General features: G+C 48.2%; 2 protein-coding genes across 3 annotated transcripts; both read left to right on the top strand.

Annotated features, from left to right (window-relative positions):
- Positions 1 to 828: 828 nt before the first annotated feature.
- klhl42 (kelch-like family, member 42) lies at positions 829 to 4,358 on the top strand. 2 transcript variants are annotated; one of them, XM_040175433.2, is made up of 3 exons: positions 829 to 2,042; positions 2,108 to 2,301; positions 2,597 to 4,358. In XM_040175433.2, the coding sequence occupies exons 1-3, from the start codon at positions 1,279 to 1,281 to the stop codon at positions 3,049 to 3,051; spliced, it is 1,413 nt and encodes a 470-aa protein (XP_040031367.2). In that variant the 5' UTR covers positions 829 to 1,278; the 3' UTR covers positions 3,052 to 4,358. The 2 variants fall into 2 exon arrangements, with proteins under 2 accessions (XP_040031367.2, XP_040031366.2); XM_040175432.2 differs by having other exon boundaries at positions 2,108 to 2,311.
- A 661-nt stretch (positions 4,359 to 5,019) lies between these two features.
- Positions 5,020 to 18,773, top strand: nrip2 (nuclear receptor interacting protein 2). Its single transcript, XM_040175437.2, has 6 exons — positions 5,020 to 5,669; positions 12,102 to 12,431; positions 15,841 to 15,923; positions 16,387 to 16,481; positions 16,574 to 16,626; positions 17,316 to 18,773. Exons 1-6 carry the CDS (start codon positions 5,511 to 5,513, stop codon positions 17,430 to 17,432), a joined length of 837 nt encoding a protein of 278 aa, XP_040031371.2. The 5' UTR covers positions 5,020 to 5,510; the 3' UTR covers positions 17,433 to 18,773.
- The last annotated feature ends 1,881 nt before the right edge of the window (positions 18,774 to 20,654 follow it).

Here is a 20,654-nt window from a genome sequence, read left to right as displayed (position 1 = left end):
ATAAAATATATTGATCTGTATTACAATGCTTCTAAACTTACGTGTGATGCTTCCCGTTATGTAAGTTATTGTCATTCATTTCACGTTAGAATTAAAGTAATTTTAGTGGTAAAGATTTGTTTCATCTTAGGTCATTTAATGATATCATTTTTTTAAAGGACATTTCTACAAGACGATTCCCTGTGATTATGCCTCTGAGTTCAGAACTCTCTCGACCTGCAAGTTCGATTAGGTTTTCAAATCAACATGCAAGACAAGAACACGCAGTGTTTTATAGAAGCCAGAAGAATATGTAAAGCCAACTATAGACTCACTAATTACAATAAAGTTTCTGACTTTCACGGTTGAGTAAAATCTCTTCATCCTCAACAATTTAATTTAAGCGTATTAAAATCCACATTTAAAAACAAGCGTAGTCCTAAACAGAGAAAACATAATAAATAATGAGAGTTTAGCCCAGAATACAGGCTAATTTCAATGTCTGAAACGTTTTTCAATCAATTTAATTTAGATTCATGTAAAAACCGGCGTAAAAAACATCTGTAAATCACTAGCAATTTTAGCAAATGTAAAAAGTCAACATGAGGGAATGTGATCAATATTTGTATGTACTTATATGAGGTTTTTTTTATGTTAGTTTGATTTCATTTCTTTAAGTGTATGTACATGTTTCCTTTACATTACTCTGTCCCATGCTGCAGTGAATGTTTGGCGTTTTGAATGTCTAATAATGACATTGTTTTATGACGTCGAACTATTCGTCCAGTCACCAGCAGGCGGCAGCAGCAGCATACAACAGCTCTACCAATAATATACCCACGAAGAAGTGATGAAACCGGAAATTACGCAATATACAGAATCAAAACAGAACATTTGACAGCTCGACAGCTCAGCACCTCCCCGCAAAAGTCATATACAATGTGATGGGAGGTCACTGACAGAGTCAAAAGTGAACTACATTTACATTTAACCACCGTCTCAAGATAACGGGGGTACTTTATATCGGACTGTCCAGGAATGCAAACCCGAAGAAAATGTACTTCTGGCTGTTTTTTGCGGTAACCGCGACAACCGCTCTGTGTGTAAATAACGTTAGCTCGTTAGCTTCAACGGCTAACGAAAGTTGCTCCATGGCTATCTATGGGCCGAACATGACCATATATAGACCGGCCACAGGGCTCCCTCGCCGGTGAAATGTAAACAGTGACTCGCCGAGGAGGCAGACAAGGGGCAAGGCAAAAAAAACAAAACTCCGAGATAAAGCAGGAGATCTTCGCCATGGCATCTGAGCAGATTATTGCCATCGTCATGGATGACAAAACCTACGAGGTGAATAAAAAGAAGCTGATCGAGAAGAGCGACTACTTCCGTGCGCTGTACAGCTCCGGGATGAGGGAGTCCACGGAGGACTCGGTGCAGCTGCAGGGGCTCAGCGTCCCCGGCCTGGAGCTCGTCCTGGAGTTCATCAACACCTCCAAGGTCCAGGTCGTCAACGAGACCCTGGAGGACCTGATCGAGACCGCCTCCTTCCTTCAGGTCACCTCCATCCTCAAGCTCCTCAGCTCGGAGGTCCGGCAGGACAACTGCGTGGAGCTGTACAGCCTCTCCGAGGTCTACGGGACCCACGATCTGCGTAACGCTTGCTTGAAATACATGAGCTGCTACTACCATCCCATGCTGAGGAGGCCCGAGTTCGGCGGCCTCCCCTCCGCTGTCCGAGAGCAAGTCAGGGAGATGCGCATGAAAGGCACCGCCACCCTGGTAGCCATCGGAGACTTCACCTGTCTCTCCCTGGAAATGCCGGATCAGGACGAACACTGGTCCATGCTGAGGTACGGAGAGGTGGAGCAGCGCTGGAAACCGCTGGCAAACAACTTGCCCCCAGACATGATCAACGTCCGAGGATACGGCTCCGCCGTCCTGGATAACTACCTCTTCATCGTCGGTGGCTACAGGACGACCAGCCAGGAGATCAGCGCGGTGCACTGCTACAACCCCTGCAGGAACGAGTGGAGCCCGGTGGCTCCGCTCAACCAGAAGAGGTACGGCGTTTCCTCTCGAGGTATCAGAAGGTGCCGTCGTGTTTTACCGCGCCCTCTCCTCTCAGGTCCAACTTCAAGCTGCTGGCGGTGCAGGGGAAGATGTACGCCGTGGGAGGCCAGAGTCTGGGAACGGTGGAGTGTTACAGCCCGGAGCAGGACTGGTGGACCTGCGTGTCCTCCATGCCCGACCCGCTGGCCGAGTTCTCTGCCTGCGAGTGCCAGGGGATGATCTACGTCATGGGTGGATACACTGCAAGAGGTGAACGCAAGTCAGTGAGCGGTCACACATTCAGACAGAGTGTTACAGCACAATGTAAGCTGCTGCACATTAAAGGCAATGGCAATGACAACTTAGCAATCAGGACGACGTCCAGTGTTGCTTCTACTTGTTCATTTTTAAGGTTCTTGGCAGTGGCAAAGTTATTTATTAATTGTTAAAGTATGTTCGCAGCAAACAGTTTCAATATTAGAAGGATTTTTTAAAATTTACCCTCAAAACAAGTCTTCCGTTTTACTTCTTTGAGTTTTTTAAGTGTATATTTTGTGTCCGACAGACAGGAACACGAGCGTCCTGCGCTACTGCCCGTCCTCGGACACCTGGACAGTGTTTCGGACCTGTTCGGCGCACATCCGCAAGCAGCAGATGCTCTCCGTGGAGGACACCATCTACCTGGTGGGCGGCTACACCCACGAGCTGGAGTTCGGCCAGAGGCAGCGGCGCCCCAGCCAGACGGAGGACGTGCTGACAGTGCAGTCCTACAACGTCTCCACGGGCGAGTGGGTCCAGCTGAAGGAGAACACGTCCAAGTCGGGCCTGAACCTGACGTGCACGCTGCACAACGACGGCGTGTACATCATGAGCCGGGACGTCAGCCTGCCCACCAGCCTGGAGCACCGCGTCTTTCTCAAGTACAACATCTTCTCCGACGCCTGGGAGGCCTTCAGGCGCTTCCCGGCTCTGGGTCAGAACATGCTGCTCTGCTCGCTCTACCTCCCCAGCGTGCTGTGATGGTGGGAGGGAGAGAACCTGTTGTTTGGCTCGCTTGCACTCGCCTGCACAATGGGGCGTGAGCGGGAGCAGCGTCCGGTTGCCAGGGGGAACGTGACCCCGTGACCTTTGTTCCTCGACAAGAAAAATAAAAAAGAGGAACGCACTGCGTTGTTCATACCGCTGTGGATGCAAAACGCTACAATGGCAAGTATGAAAGGTGATGAAGCGCCACGGACGGTCAACAGCATCGTAACCGTAACATGCTTTATATCAACATTCCTGCTGTTTACACTCCAAATTCACTTAAAAAAAACATTTCCTGTCTTTATGAAGCAGATAAACATGAACCTTGGCTTTGGTTTTACACTGCCGCTCTTATGGATGTAGCAGTTGACGATGTGCGACGAGAAGGGGCTTCGGGGGGTCTCAATGTGTTGTGTGGATCCTTTGCACAGGCTTATTTGTCCCCGAGTCACACTGAGCTTAAAGAGCAATTCAATAAAAGAACGACGTGCCTTCTGCAACCTCTGAGAACGCAAGCTGAAATAAAAGCACACAATGCAAAAAGACACTGCTGCGATTGAACTATTTGTACGAAGCAGATCGGGTTTTCATCACTAATTGGTTCCTGGATTGAAGAAAACGGGATTGTGGAGACATGTGACCCTCAAGGCAAAATGTCCCTTTGAAAGATTTATGTAAATGCGGCATTTTCAGTGTTTGATTCAGCGGATTTCAGATTCTCTTTGCGTTACTTATCTGTTTGACAGTTTAAGATCATAAAGACGATGTTCAGGCGTCACTTTTGCCATTTGTCCCGTTTTTTTTTTTCAAAATGTCCAAATAAGCAGAAAGAACAGGCTGATCAAACGATTTAACCCCCAGGCAGCATGTGCCCCCCTGCGGAGATAAAACCACGTCTGAACTCTGTGTGACAGAATTTGATTACCGATGCATCTCAGAAAAAACAAAATTCCAGTTTAAAGTTATTTAAAGAGCTTCGGTCACTGAAAGTATCTGAAAATATTTATATTGTTAAACTAACTAAAAAAAAACATTGTCTGGCGCTTATGTTTTATAAATATATGGTTAATATTTCTAAGTGTTTTGTACTTATTTTGCTTGTGATTTTATTTTGCTCTAATTTCACTTCTTTATTGTTTTGAAAAGACCAATTTTTCTGTATTGTATTCATATTTATTTCGTCTCATTTGGTTCACTGTCTTCGCCTTCTCTCCTTTTTGGTCTCATGTTGTCATCGTCACTTTGAATTGCATTTGATTTGTTTAAAAGATACTGAATGAATAAAACTTGATTTTGATTCATTTACTGAAAAGTAATCCAAGAAAAGATTCAAAAGAGGCGACCAGCAGAGGGCGGCACATACTTTTTATTAATATTGGACATACAGCGTCCAGTCCAACAGGAACCTCCTTCAAATAAGAAGCATTTAATAAACAAACGGCCTTCTGATTTTACAGCAAAATCCACCCTTAAAACTCGAGGGAAACCGGTAAAGGAAAGTTCACGCTGTCACAAAAGAAACCGTCTGAAGCCTCGGTGACTCATCTGCGTTTGAAACACGTGTCATCACCCAGAGGTCACAGACGCAGATGGATTTGATATTTTTAGCTGGATGGATGGTTGAAATTGTGTTTCTCCAATTCACTGCGCCGGCTACTGGTGAGTCAGAGAGGAAATCAATCGCAATCGGTGTGATTGATCCTGTGTGTGTGTGTGTGTGTGGGGGGGGGGGGGGTCTCACACCTCCACTGCTCAGGAGACTTATACTGCAAACTGGTATGAGAGAATCCACAGTTATTGTGTAAGAGACTGTATAGTAGTATTAGTACTATAGTAGTATAGTATTATAGTAGTACATCGGTATCAGTGCGTACGTTTTACATAATGCACACAGTCTATTTCTGTGTGTTCCCTCTGCTGGGTGTCAAGTGAGAAAAAAAATATAACGTGCCCTGTATTCAGAGTCGAGCTGTTACAGAAAGAAGAGGGCTCGAGGGGGGAGGAGAGAGCGAGAGAGAGAGAGAGAGAGAGAGAGGGAGAGAGAGAGAGATCCAAGGACAGGCAGCGCTGAGGGAAACAAGCCACACTCACCACAAAGCCTCCGTCACCGACAGATCACATCGAGACGCTGTGAGGAAGATGCTTGTTTACATCAGAGGACGGGACAATAGCTCCTAAAGCTGCTGAGACAAATCCACGCCGAGGACCGAGGGAGAGGGAGCGCAGGGCAGTGGGGGACGGGGGGACGGGGGACGGGGGCGGGGGACATTTCACCGCAGGTTTGTTCTGTGGCTTTAAACGAACAGCTTGAAGGAAAGAGGGGGAAAAAAAGAGAAGCCGCGGGGTTCTTCATCGTCTCCTCACACGGACATCCGTCTCTCGCCGTCTCGCTGCAGAGAGACACCCCCCCCCCCGGCGTCCCAGAGGTCTTAGTCTCCGTGCACCCAGAGACCATGAGCGAGGCGAAGAAGAAAGGCGAGCTCGCCCTCCGGGACAAAGCCGTCCTGCACCAGCAGAGGCGTCTGAAGCAGGCCACCCAGTTCTCACACAAGGACTCGGCTGACCTCCTGCCCCTGGACGGGCTCAAGAGGCTCGGCACCTCCAAGGACCTGGTGAGTGGACGTCTAGAGCCTCTAAGGTCATGATTCACGAGAGAGAGGGAGTGAGGAGTGAGAGATGGATGCTCACCCAGCAGCATGTCATGTTTAAACGGAAAGAAAAAGAGGACTTCACCCGTTGAGCATTGAACTACGCGTGATGGAGAGTTTTAAGATCAAATTACGTGCAGCAGAAGCACAGATGTGCATGTACACCTTCTACTGTGCTCATGTGGTGGTGGTGTGTATATACAGGGACCGTTGCATCAGTAACAAGAAGATGTTAACAAATAGCAGCATAGACAACATTTGTGGAGTCAGTCACGCTAGTGGGGGGCTAACGTAGCATCCAGCGGGGCTGCAGAGGTCTGAGCTCACCTCCACCCCAACAGGCGCACGACTTAGATTTCCCCCGACTTAAGAACTCACTGCTTCACCCGCTGTGGGTGATAAAGTGCAAAGGTTCATGAAACATTCCGGCGTCTCGCACTGAAAGAGGAAGGGAAACATCGAGTCGGGGGCGATGCAACGGAGCGCAGGCCTCAAACCGAAAGAGCCGTGGTTCTAAATTCTGTACTCGTCTTTTATGATCTCCACTTCCTGTTCCTGTAGAGGCCTCGAGCCGGTGTAAACTCAGGAGGAACTCCCCCGTGATGCTCTGAACAGTTTGTCACTCCGCGGCTCCTCTGACACGGTTTTCATGGCGGACCCCCAGCTTCCCCCGGAGCCCGCCAAGAAGCTCGCCGCCGAGCGGTGCTGGCGGCGCTCCGTGTCACGCGCGCGTACGACTGCCAGGCTTTGATACCGACAGTCGCAGCTATTAGAAATATTCCACCCTGCTCCTCTGAGTCACGTTCTTCTGAGCTAATGACGGATTGGTTTCCTCTCTCTTACCTCCTTGATGACTTAATCTTCCAGAGGCTGCGTATCATTTAAAACCACTAGAGCCAAAATTAATTAGTAGATTTCGTTTAAAGGAATAATAGATACACGTCATTCGCATTGAGACTGAAGCATCTTTACTTTTAGAGATTGGAGAAAATGTTCATGGTCCCCAGAGGGTCTTCAAATTGTCCATTTTTAGTCCTTCCACCTAATGAAAGTGTGGTTTGGGGAAACTTTGGGACCTCCGGTTGCTCCGTGTTAAACCAAATCTAAACTATTCAAACTATAAATTAAAGGCATTCGAGTTGAGGTGGATTGAAGGAGCTCGTTTGAAGGAGCCTGTGACTCGGGCTGCAGGGCCCTGGACACTTATCATAAAACCGATTCCCCCCCTTGAAGGCCGGGAGAAGCTCATCTTGGTAGTTATCTCAAACACAATTTGTGTTACAGCTGTGGCCCTGGGGGGGGGGGTGCATGTCATCTGAAACACTGTGGCGATACTGAGAGACGCACATCCCGATCTCATTGGAAAGATGACATCATCGGTTACGGCGTTTCGCTACAAATCTGCTTTTTACCGTTAATATTATAGTATTTTTAAAATTGAATAATTTCTGAAAAAATATTTTTTTCCCCTCAAACGAAGGTGTTGAATGTCAGACGCGGATCTTTAACAATAAACGATCATTAAAAAAGACATGAATCATTACTAGTAGCCTAGTGTTTAAATTAGAGGAGTCGCCCCCTGCTGGTCGTTGGGGAGAAAGTTCAACATTGGTCACCTTGTTACAGTAAAGAGGGCAGAATGGAGTCATTTTTAAATGTAGACGTTCTACTTCAACTCCATGAATCGCCGCCTCCTTAAAGACGACAGCTTTGATCATCAATCAAGGGATGTTCAAACCAACAAACAAGCCAAACGTTTCCTGCTTCAAGCTCCTCGAATGTGAGATTTGCTGAAATTCCCAAAGTGTTGCAGCTTTTCTTTGAATCCAAATGACTGGCGCGCCGCCCCCGAATCACACAATCACACGCAAACACACACAGACACACACACACACACACACACTGGCTGAAACCTGGTCGGCCCAGTGTGTAACTCAGCAGCAGAGCCCGTTATGTAACAGCAAATGTGTTTAGCTGTTCTTTAGCCCGAGGTCGTCTCGCAGCATCAGCACCGCGTGTTGTGCTGCAGAGTGGGGGGGGTGAGGCGGGGGGGGGGGGTGCAAAGGGCAAAACCCAGCGCTCCAACGCTGGAGATGAGGTCATGGAGGATGCACGGTTTACTGGGGGATGATTCACGGAACACAGCGTGGGGCTTCGAGTATAGATGCACGGGTGTGACACCAACGAAGGAGGATACGAGTGTGTGTGTGTGTGTGTGTGTGTGTGTGTGTGTGTGTGTGTGTGCTTGGGTTATTGGGTTGGAAACATTGGAAGCCCAGTTACGTCTGAGCTCAGCACGGACCGAGATGTTAGGTAACCTGTATATTCTCCACTGTACACACTCAGCATTTACCCCACAAAGGCCAAAATGAGGAAGACACATAAAAAAGAGGAAATATGAGTTAATCGTTTCTATCTCTCATCTGATTGTTTGTCAGGCTGCTCTTTAGGAGCGCTGGTCAAGTTTGACGTGTCTGCAAAACACTAAAGTCATTCCCTCATGAAATGACATATCAGCCAATTTGGACGCTGAAGTTTGTTGTGTGGATTCTGACAACGTGTCGGAATTGGTGACAAAAAAAAAAAAAGGCGTAAAGAAATATTGGTTGTCAGAAGCTTCAAACACCTTTTGAAGCCTCTTCCTTCTCAGCTCAGCAGTCTGTTGGCTCACGTCTCTTACAGATGAGCGAGTCGGAAACCCCTGACAGCGTGTGTGTGTGTGTGTGTGTGTGTGTGTGTGTGTGTGTGTGTGTGTGTGAAGGCCTGTCTCACGGAGAGGCTGCCGTCTCCAGATGCTTTCTGAGGATGATGAAAAGCTACAGAACTGGGCTCAGAGCGCAAAGGAGCACCGAGTACAACCCTGGTTTACCAAACATCTGGATCCATTATGGACCAAATAAAAACACGTCTTATGTAGATGAACCCGTGGAGAGACGTCATGCCGTCTCCTGTCCTATACGAGCAGCTGGTGCACAGTCCTCTCGGTCTGCAGCCGGTTTACATTCTCATCCGCATCGACGTTACAAACTCGGCTGTTTATTCTGCACAGATGGCAAAGTATCACTTCTAAGCGGAGAGCAAACACGACAAAGTCCCTCTGCGTGATCTCTTCCCGTCCCCTCCAAAACAAACACCGCTCAAATGGGGTGCGGGCCTGATTATTAGCATCGGGGGCAATTAGGCCGGCAGGGGAGATGTCCGGGTGAACCTGTCTCTCTCGGTGTCATCCGGAGCCGTGGAAGGGCGGCGACGCTGCCTCAGCTGCTCCCTCGGCGCTGTGTGGGAAGACGGGAGGTTAAAAATACCCCACGAAAACAACAAAAACAACAAAAGTGCCCCAGCGACCGAGCAGAGGGCACCGAACGGAGAGCAAAGGGACAGGAGTGTTTCTGTTGCGACTAAAAAGGAGGCTTCATGATGGACCATCAACCAACTGAAGGCTTCAGCCCTGATGAATGAAGCTTTTATTCCTCATACAAATAGATGAGTGATCATTCAGCGTTGCCCCCTCGAATGGGACCAAAGCAAAGATCTGGTGCCACATCTGTTTTACTACACTGAGCAATTGCTTTTTTGTCTTCGATCAAAACTCTATTTCATGCAGGATCTAGTGAAGAAACCCGGCGTGAGGTGAGAGAGAGAGAGAAGAGCAGGAAGTGTGGGGAGGAGGGGGGGGGGGGGCAGCAGATGTGACCTGGTTGGTGCAACAGGAAGTCAGCTGCTGTGGACCTCCATCCGAATAAGACAGAGGGCATTAGAGAGAGAGAGAGAGAGAGAGAGAGAGAGAGAGAGAGAGAGAGAGAGAGAGAGAGAGAGAGAGAGAGAGAGAGAGAGCTGCCTGTTGCAGCCAGATAATTAGTCCACATGAGCCTCTAATCTGACTCAGAGGGATAAATACAGAGGGAAGGAAACGTAGAAAGAGAGGATGAGGAGGAGGAGGAGGAGGAGGGGGAGGAGGAGGAGGGGGATGCTGGCCTCATACATTAACACTTGTTTGGAGGACCGGTTTGGACTGGTTAGTGTTCCGAGGGTCACCACAGGAAGCACATCAGCAACGGACCATGTAGACCTTTTACCTCCAGCATCCTCGTCCTGGTACGGCTAAAAAAACGACTAATAATAAGTAGATGTTAATATTTCAAAGGGCTGATATAAATAGAAATAGTGCATATGTTGGGCAGCATTTTCAACGGCGGATTAATCCACATTTGATGCTCTGTATTTGTGTCATAGGAATAATTAAAAATACACCAAAAGACTGTGATTGAGGAACGTTCCGCCTAACGGAGCTTTATATGCAAACCCAAATTACTTGTTGTATGAAAAACAAGTCCATCGGATTTGTTGGAAATAATTATTACAGCCAAATCTTTCACGTAAACAAAATGATCCTGGCGAGAATCATCTGCTGGACTTGATAAACGGCGGTAGCCATAATATCTCTGACGCGTCTCAAATCGGGGGGGCGAGTGATAAACATGCAAAGTGACCTCCTTCAGAAATCCCTCCCCATGCCGCGAACAATTAGCAGCCGGACGCTTCAACAACACGTCAAGATGCTGTTACGATGCAAGTTAAGACAACAAGTGTTTAAGTCCCTTAACTGCCTCCATTCAACTGTCGCACAGTGTCCTCCCACACTATTCGCCGTGCGTTTGCTGACTCACATCTCAGCAGATGTCCACAACATCTGCTCTGTTATTTTCTCATTTACATCAGAGGCTGATTCGCGCGAATTAGCCGGCGAGTGCTCGGGTGGGAAAGAGGTCGGCGTGCAGACTATTGTTGACCTGACGGTTTATTGCAGCCCAGCGGCTGATTGAATCAGTTCGGGCGTCAGGCCCGAAAAAAACGTTTTTGGTTCCCGGTGGCAATTCTGAGTGGATGAGATGAGGAACGATGTGAGGAGACGAAGAAGAGGTGTAGAGAGGAGAGAGGTCTGAAGAGGAGCAACGTGAGGAGGCTCATCTCACGGGGGAACAACGCTTTCCAGCCCGGATGACTGAGAGAGACCTTTTCCCAGAATGCATCGGTGTGAGAAGATGTGTTGCATTAAAGCCGGGCGCACCTCCGAGATGTCTGATAAGACACTATTACAGCCGCGTGTCCTCGGCCTCTGGGGGCTCGATGCTTTTTCCTGTTTGTTGTTCCGTATTTCCTCTTCTACCCTTCATTCAAATTCTAGTCAGGAATATTTGCATAACAGCAGCTTTTCCCCGTGCATGTTGAAACAAAAGAGGATCTTTTCCTTATTTCATCTACACAGCTTCATCTTAATGGGAATCAGACCAAACGATCCCAGCGGCCGGATGCAGTTTGCAGATTTCAGCGAGGAGCAGCGAAAAGCACAGGGTGGACAGATGGGGACGTCCTTTTGCAGACACTTCTAACGGGGGCTTTATGGCTCCGGCGATGCCGCTGTTGGCTGGTGAGCCGGTTATTCAGCCAGTTGTCGAACAACGCTTTGTTCCAGTGGAGGAGATTCAATGAAACACAATGTCCTCCTCAACGCATGAAAGGGAAATGAAACCCACGTTCTCCTGCGATAAGTACACACATATGCAGGTGGACATGAAATATTCTATTTCACTGATTGAGACATAGAAACTGTAAGAATGAAAATGAATATTACGTAAACGGCGGCGTGTGCAGGTATAAACAGGAAGTCTGATATTCACTCTACTTTGGTTTTTTTTTGGGGGGGGGCTGTCAGGATGAAAAGAAACCATGCTGGAAATCTTTTCATATCTGCTGACATCGATGAGCTGGAAGCAGTCGCCTTAAGAAGGCAATTTCTTCCTCCCCGCTGAAGCTCAAGTTAGTAATTTAGATCTCAGCGTGTGTTTTGGGGAGGAGGAAGAGGAGGAAGAGGAAGAAGAGGAGGAGGAATCCACAGTTAAAATGCTCTCAGCCCGACGGCTTCTGGATGGTAGTTGATGGAATGTAGGAAAACTTCCCGATTCAAACTGCGACGCACATCGTTCCCCTCAGGAGGAGCAGCGTTTCTCACAAAAAGGTCTCGCTGAGAAATAAGTAGAAAGTTCCTCCGTTACAGGAATCTTCCAGTAATTCATGGTCCAATTATCTGCTGCTCCAGACCTCACGAACAAACGAAACAGTATTCCTCCCGTCACAGAAACAAGAGTCGTCAGATTAAACTAATTATTCTGTTATCTGTCTGTATGGGCACAGATTTAATTTGTCCTCTTCATAATTAAACTCTAATCATCCTGGACACGGTGTGACTTGTTTAGACTTTTCAAACTCCAGGAGGACGTCTCCAAAGCTTCAGGTGACTGCAGCAAAGTCTGATGATGTGTAACCATGAATCCTTGCTCTTTTTCCGCACAAGCATCCTCCAACTGCTTCAATTAATGATGAAACTTCATGTTGCAGCAACCTCACAGCATCGTGCAGCGCCGCCTGATGGAGGGGAACTTCACGCGGCTGAGGGGGGACCTCTGGGACCCCAACGCCAGGGTTCGCTCCCCGCTGGCCGACCCCAAGGACGGAGCGGCCGACGCCGAGGAGAAGAGCGAGAGCACCGCCGAGGACTCGGAGGCGGAGGAGAGGGAGTCCCTGGAGGAGAGCGAGAAGAGCCTCCGCTCGGACGAGGAGGAGGAGGAGGAGGAGGAGGACGACGACGACAGCGAGGCCGGAGCCGGACGGACGGCGGAGAAGACGGAGGGCTCCGCCCCCCTCACGGCGCTGCTCGTTCAGTGCAAGGTACGGCGGCCTCCCCCCCCCTCTTTGTGTATTCTCCCTCTGCTAGTGATGGGAAGTTCAGATCATTTTACCGACTCGGTTCTTTGAATCTCGTTCAGTAAAATGAACGAATTTTCGAGTCATTCGTTCATTTCGTGGTGGTAAGATAAATTCCTGCGTTAAAATAATGTATCATGACAGTCTGGATGATTTGAAGTGATCATTTATTTTCACACTAGCATTCAATTATAACGGCATAACTATTATAACTATTATTATATACGCTGAACTCTAAGTAAAGTACAACAAAAAGTTAAAATAACGACACCTGTAATTATTACTTGTGAAGGAATATCATTCACGTCTTACTAAACCTATAGCCACGCGAAAGTGAACGAGGTAAACAAATCCTTTCTGTTTCCTCTTCTGAGCGCAGGTCACGTGAAAAATGACCCTAAGATCCGTATCCGAAGACCCAGTCAAAATGAACGAATCATTGATCCACTCGCTACCAGGGCTCATCGTTCATCGTTCATCTTCCACGTGACCTGCATTCAACGAATCATTTCTGTTTCCTTGGCTGAGCCGATGCAAGTCCCGATGCGTGGCCACGAGAAAACGAATCTTTTTTCCTCGTGGGTCCCGGTACATTCAGGCCACAGGGGGCGGAACTGCTCCCACGTGTTCCTGTCCGCTCTCCACTCGATGCCTTCATCCGGGACACGCTGCAGACGTCCAAGTGTTTTAGTTGTATAATCCAAAAAACACACAGAAGTACCGCAAACAGAGCGGCTCAGGCCAAAGGTAGAGGACCATTTGTTCCCCCCAGGTTCCTTCCACCAGCGCCTCATCAATGAGGGGGTTGCATCACATCACAGCTCGCTTAGAATCGTTCCCCTCAGTCCTGCTTTAAAAAACGCCGTCTGCAACCAGTGAGGGTCGACAACGAAGAGACCTGCACCATCGTGCCGTCATTGAGTCGCGATTCGCGCTCACGATTTGTCTGAGAAACATGAGCATTGGTGCACAATCTGACACTCCAAGATGCTAACGGGTGCAGAAAGGTGCTTCAGTTAATCTCCAACGCAGCTTTTCCCATCGAGCCACCAGAGACGGACAATAGTTTTACATTGAAGTGTCGGCACGAAGGACATCAGGCATTACTCAGCAGGTACAAGAGCTTCACTGAAGACAAAGTCCATGTTAAATATATATACGTTCTTATGGTTCACACAGTTTAAAACTGCTGTTCAATGGTAATTTCGAGGATTGAATACTCGCACAGCAAAAGTCTCTGACTGTATTTGCTGCTTCTCTGATGTCACTGCAAAGCGACACACACAAACACGTTTGGGGTTTAAAAAAAAGATCTCTCCTCGGACTCACGGGCATTTTTCCATCTGAACTGTCAATTAATAAATGAAAACAATAATTACACTACGGAAGTGCACTCCGCAGGGGGTTACTCCCCCTCAGCTCCCGAGCAGAGAGGCACCGACTCTCTCGACGGTCCCTCCCGACTCTCCTTACGCTCTAGATGGCTGCACAGGTAACAGGGATTCATTAACCTCCTTCGGCGTGGAATTAGTCTGGAGATGCTCTGAATCAAAAAGAGAGGGAATCTTTCCAAGTAGGTTTGTTCTGTTTGTTTGTGCCTGACGGAGGTAAAGATGATCAATTATTAAACCGTCTGCATCCAATAAAGGAAAAAGATGGATGGTGGATATATAGTGTCAACATTAGATGTCTAATAGTTTCACATTATTCTCATTACAGATCATTGCTGTCACGTATGACACCGATCCTTTGGATAAATCAATAGAATAATCAAACATCAGCTTTTCTCTGCAAGTGCAGTTATGATTAAACAACTTCAGACTTTTCAGGTGGATTCAGCGTTTCCCCCTATTACTCATTGCGCTTCGCTCGGCTCAATCGTCTACTTTTTAAATGCAAAGTGTTCCTCGGTTACTCATTCGGCGGCTATTTTTAAACCGCAGGAATTCTGCACCGCCGCGAGACAAAAGAGAAGGTCTGTGGGTCCGCTGATAAGCTGAGAGGACAAAGGAGGCTCGGATCGGCCGGTACGGAGGGTGAAGGATCAAAACCAGGCTCATAGAAACCAAACGTGTTTGTTTCCAGGAGGGGGGGGGGGGTTATCCTCGGGTCAAGCGCATGAGATATTGATTGACGACAGAGAGAGAAAGACCTTCAAATTCAATCTGACGTCAAATTCAATTTAACATCTTTAAACGGTTTCTTTAAATAAACACACAGTCGCATATTCCACAGGCTGAAATGAGCCACTTGTTAACCATCCGACAACCTGAGATAAATAGAGCAGTGAAAAAGTATTCAGCTAAATCTAAATGGATGAGAAAGACTGGCAACGCAGGCGGAATGATATCAACTCTACCAGCTGTGAGAATGTGACGAAATGGGAGAATTAAATAAAAAGAACATGACGCCTTAGTTTGGAGACGCCTGGTGGGTCCTCGTGTCCCAATGCTGGACTTTGGACGCCTCTGTTTAAAAGCAAAAGGCCTCGTGGGGCAACGAAGCTGCGGTCGTTCCGGCGGTGCACATGATACTGGGAAAATATCCAATTCATACATAATGTGCTGCACAGAAAGCAGCGTGGGCGCGCTGCTTATCTCACATGCATGCAGGGCCGCCGTACGAAACCCATTCTTCACTCCACCGATGTTCCATTTCACCCACGAACATGTTCCTGCATGAGAACAGGAACCAAAGAGAACATGCAGCATCAAGCAGACGACGCTGCTGGAGGTTTTCCTCCTGACGCAGGAAGTAGGAACGCTGAATTATGCTGGAATCGGATGTGCAGACGTACATTTGCTTCTTTGTTTTTGCAGAGGATTCGCGTTCAGAATCAAGTTTGGTTTCTACACGTCAGTTTCGAACAAACAGACGATACTGTGCTGATTTGTGGGCGTCGGAGGTGCCGTTTGGCCTCTTTTTGTAGCTGGGAGAGAACCGGGCTTGTTATCCTTCCAGTCTATAAGCTAAATGAAGCTACAGCTTCTCCGAGGAGGATGGTGAGCGTGACGCTCGGCCTCATGAGTCTCACTCGGTTAATATTTATACGCCCTGGTGATGCTTTTGAAATCATTAAGTCTGAAAAATCAAAGTGCGCCCGACAAACCCGACAATCATGCATTTTGTCGGGAAACAGAGTCAGCGAATAACAAAATGAATGATCTACAACGGCGTGCCGAGAACGTCCTCGTTGGTTTATATTTAACTTTGTTAACTGCGTTTAACAGAAGAGCAGTGAGTCCAACACAGAACCAGTGGACTCACAAACGAAAAGCACTTGAAGCTAAAAACAGGCGCCGGATGGAAGCGGAAAGCAAAAACACCACACTGTGACACTCAAGACCCCCCCCGTTCTGTTTTTACCCCTCAGTGCCGCGAGACCGAAGTCAAGGCGTCCATCAACACCGGCAGCCAACACAACCACATCTCCAGCTCCTGCTGCCAGAGGCTGGGGTGAGAAGACTTCCTCACGTATAAATACACCACAGCATCGTGACAAAGAACCAAACAGGAAATGATACCATTTATACAGAAAAGGAATCAGCACAGAAGGTGCATTTGAAAGAATTTCCTTAAATAACAGGCTTTTAGGAGGAAGATAATGACTATTATAAGCTGTTAATCCACATCCTTAAAGAACCAGACGTCACCTTCATCTTTGAGGGAGGACATTTAAATGTAGTCTTCAGAGTTCTATTCTGCCACGTGTGACATTTTGTTCCACTTCAGGGTTCTAGTGTTCGTGTTTGTCTCCGAAATGCCAGTTAATAAAACCCCGGCTGCACAAACTTTTGATCGGCGTTTAAATTGGAAAATCTCGAGGCGGAAACGTAATGAGAGATTCTATATTCGGAGTGAGCGGCAGTCTGAAACGAGATGAGACGTTGCCGCTGTGTGACTGTGTGCGTTTCATCAGACTGGTTCCCGGCGGCGGCGGCGGCGGCGGCTCGGTGGCGTGTCTGCAGCTGCAGCTGGGCGGGCAGACGGTCCAGTGCTCGGCCCACGTCACAGGTGAGAAACACACCTGCAGCCGTTCGGGGGGGGGGATTCGTCAGCGAGCGCGATCCGACTTCATGCGTTTCTTTCCCTGTTTGCGCTTTCAGAGGACGAGGCCTTCGAGCTGCGCCTGGGCCTTCAGACCCTGCTGGAACTCAAAGTAAGCTCCTCGTTGGCTCTGATGATTCTTCATCTTCTCTTTTTCTGCTGTTTGTGCTTCAAAGGACGAGCTGCGTGAAACGGATTTTATAAATAACCCCCTCGAAAAAAGAGGAAGAAAAACTGCAGCAGAGCGAGAAAACGCCATTTCCTCGGAGAAGGAGATGTGGTGTAAGCTGGGTTATCTGAAGGGGGGGGGGAAGCTGGTGGTGTGAGTGTAGTGGCCCAGGTGCCTGCGCCGTCCCCACCGTGCAGGTGAATCCCACATAACAACGGGTTCAGGACGTCATGTCACAGGGAAGTGTTTGAAATTGAACATCTGAAAATGCAATTTAACCCTCATCCAAAGGGAACAATTCACTGGTGACCTGAAGGCAGCGTTTTCTCTGCGTGGAGGTGGTCGTGTTTTGGGATTGTCTGCACAATTACACAATTTCAATTTGTGAGTGTGTTTGAATCTGGGGGCAAATACACACCTTGTTTTCCGTTTAATGGCCTTGAGGTTTGAACTGCGTCCCTCTAGTTAATATTCTTCTGAAACCACGTTAAGAGACGTGAGGGCATTCAGGGATTACCGTCTAGATCTACGATTATTACGCGGGCTGCAAAAACAGCTGCTAAACCACTACATTATAATAATATAATATTTCCATCCGGCTTGAGAAGCGCTGACCGTGTTCCCTCTCACAGTGCTGCCTGGACCTGAGCACCCGGGTCCTGAAGCTGCGCGGCCTCGGCGAGGAGCTGCCCTTCCTCAACCCTTCGCCCGCCAGCCAGTGCCAACACGACACCAACGAGAACCTGTGAAGATGAAAAAAAAAAAAAAGAAGAAAAAAAACCTCCACTTTTAACTCCACCCAAAATCCCCCGGCGGTTGCGGCGGTCGTGTCGCTATAAGCGGCGTTGGCGTCCGGTCACGGTGTCTCTCGCACACCGCCAGAACGTGGATGAGTTTACATCGATGTGTTTGTAGAACATTCGCCGTGATTATCTCCTTGTGTTAGATTAGCCTCGTTTACAGAGCGGGCACAATTCGGTAGATCTGTAGATCTGATCATTTATGATTATAACGTGCGTTCGGCTCCCTGAAAAGGGAAAACCATTACAGGTATTCTAACGTTGGCTTTAGTGGCATATTTTGTGATTTGGCAGTTTAAACTTTAAATCATCAAGTAGATGACAAGAGGGTGTTTCAAGCTGTGTGAGAAGACGACGGAGAGCCGCTTAGCGTAGCATTATAGCTGGAAACAGAGGGAAACAGCTAGCATAGCTCTATCAAAAGGTAAAAAAAAAACTACTAGCATCGATAACGAGCAGGTAAACTTGTTAAATGATAAAACCAGGGGCCTTTAACCTCTAACCTCTTTTCCAGCCTTTATGCTAAGCTAAGCGCTGCTATCCGTAGCTTCGTTGTCAACGTCCAGCATCGGAGGAAGCGTCTTCTCCCTCTCGTCCAACCTACAAACTAAATAACTGTTCTTGAGCAGCAATTGGGTTCGGATCCTCTTTGAGACAATGACGGGTTCTTTCTTTCCCCATCAGAACACACCGACGTGGCCCCGTTTTTCTTCCCAGGAGCTCACTTTTCAGTGGTTGATGAAATAGACGTCCGACCTCACTTGACCCGGCCCACATGAAAAACATTCCATCTGCATGACCGATTAAAAGTTCTGCCTTCGTACAAGTCTGCATGTCAGTGCACCAGTCGGATTGCGTGTGCGTTAGCGGTCATTGCAGGTTGTTTTTTTTAAATATTTTTCGTTCCATTCCTCGTGTTTCACACGGGAAAAATAAGTTGCCAATGAGTCGAACCCCCTCCCCGAGACGCTGACGCGGCGCTCTGTGCCAAGGCCCCCTCCCCTCTTCACGCAGGAAGCTGGACCGTCAATCACGTCATTCCCTCCGGCTGCGGTGGCGCCTGCCCGGAGGGACGGCGAGCTGCCTCAGACGTGCGCTGTGCTTCAACGACGCCCGAGCCCTGCTTTCCTGGACCGCGTGACGTATCGACGCATAGATTTGTTCCTCTTTGGCGTGCTAGTCACCTTCCAGCAGGGTGCGAGAGGAGTCCATGTGTGACAGAAATTTATTTTTGGTGTTTCCCTGAACAAGTATTTTATCTGCCTAATAAAAATATGTATTCTGGCTAAACAACGTGTTCATCGTTGTGAATCATTGTTGGGCCTTTTCGGGGGGGGAGGAAGCTCCACTTTTATTGGCCCTCACGTGGATTCCCATGGTCAGTACTTGCCAAACGCCCCTGCGCTCTGCGTGCCCTTCACTGGCACTTCCTACCATGCAAACAACCGAGAAAGCAGACGTTCTCACAGTGGGGGGGAGGAGGGCTCTTTGACTGTTGACCCCACTCTGATCAACGACCTAATGCCCCTTCTTCAGACACAGATCTGTTTTATTTCTGTCTTCTGCTTGCAGTGTGCGGGGAACACGGGGGGGGGGGGGCATTAAATTACAAGAGAGCTTGTAGAGAAGATGCAACGTCCAGACGCCGCCCCCCCGCCCGCCCGCCCGCCTCTTGCTTTTGAGTCGCCTCCGCGCACCACATCCTGTCAAGAGCTGCAGCAGGTGACGCCTCTGCCAGGAAAGCACCATTTGTCACAGATTCTCTCAGGAGACACACTTTGCGCTTTGCGTCGGCGTCAGAAAAGTGCACCGCGGCGTCTGAGAAACAAGCCGAACACCGGAAGAAACAAGAAAACGCTGCACGCGTTCACTCGAAGACTCGAGGTGCTGCAGGACGATGCGTTGGACGCACACTGCAAGCAAAGAGGGTAAAGTGATGTGCAGGCGGGAATGAATAATATGAAGCTACAGAGGGATAAAGGCCGTGGTTTCAGGAGCCCAGAGAGCCACACCAGGGGAATTCTGATCAGACCAGGTCCTCTACGGGGGGTGGGGGGCCCTTATGTAACGCAGTGAGTGGGAGACGCTCAAGAAAAAGAATTTGGAGAACATCAAAGCACACGCTCAGAAATAATCACATAGAACATGCAAGTTATGTAATTACTGCACAATGTCTCTGAACTGTAATTAACATTTATGACGGCATCCAAGCCGACGAGCCGTAATTAGGAGCGGAAAACAGATCCGAGAGCTGCGACGTGTCCGATTTGGCAGGAAAATAACCAAACAAACATGATGTACGTCCTCGACAACTAACACACACACGCCTCGTGTTTCCGAAGGGACGATTACCACTTTGTCGCATTGTATAAAAAGAAGTAAGCCAGTGGCGTCATTGGGCCTCCGAGGTGAATCCCACATGCTGGAAAACGCTGCGAGATGAATTCAAACAGAATTGCTTGCATTGACTAGCTTTCATACTCAAATGGAATAAACCAGTTGCAGTCCACGAGCCCAAAGATGGAAACACCGGTCAGAATTACAGCTGCACCCATAAAGCGTATTACATAAAACCCAAACCCAGGCAGTGCTGCCGCGCGTAATAACAGCAACTAAGCTAAGATAAATTGGACGGTTTTAATCAGCGTCCCCCCAGCTGCTTGGAGCCGTTGATGCAGCGTGATAGAGCTCATGTCAAACCCCCCCCCACCCCCCCACACACGCTCGCTCACATATTTCAGAGGCTGGGGGTCCAGCTGTCTGTCAGTCAGGATCAGATCCCCCCCCACACACACACACACACACACACACACACAGCACCAGGCTGAGGAGGGAGATGCTGATGTGAACCGACAGGAAGGCCGGAGAGAAATGAACAATTCCGCAGCACAAAGTAATGTATTTCAATGAAATGTGACCACGACGAATCCGTGACTCTGAGCCTTTATCGGGTGACAAGTGAAGAATACATTAAAGTAATTAAAGTCCTGCATTCAAAACGGTGGATAAAAACAATCTGTTTTTGTTAAATGTTGGATCATGTTAGCACTTTGTAGTATTGTCAAAGCCCTGCGGCTGACGCACTGATCATGACTCTTATTCATCAAATGAAAAGTATAATTTTAACTGAACAAAGCTGCTCTTCTATCCTTTCACTAAACCCAATTAAAC

Source organism: Gasterosteus aculeatus, chromosome 4 (genome assembly GCF_964276395.1).
Source record: "Gasterosteus aculeatus chromosome 4, fGasAcu3.hap1.1, whole genome shotgun sequence".
Lineage (NCBI taxonomy): Eukaryota > Metazoa > Chordata > Actinopteri > Perciformes > Gasterosteidae > Gasterosteus > Gasterosteus aculeatus.
The sequence above is the reverse complement of the archived record's forward strand: the minus strand, read 5'-3'. Positions and strand labels throughout refer to the sequence as shown.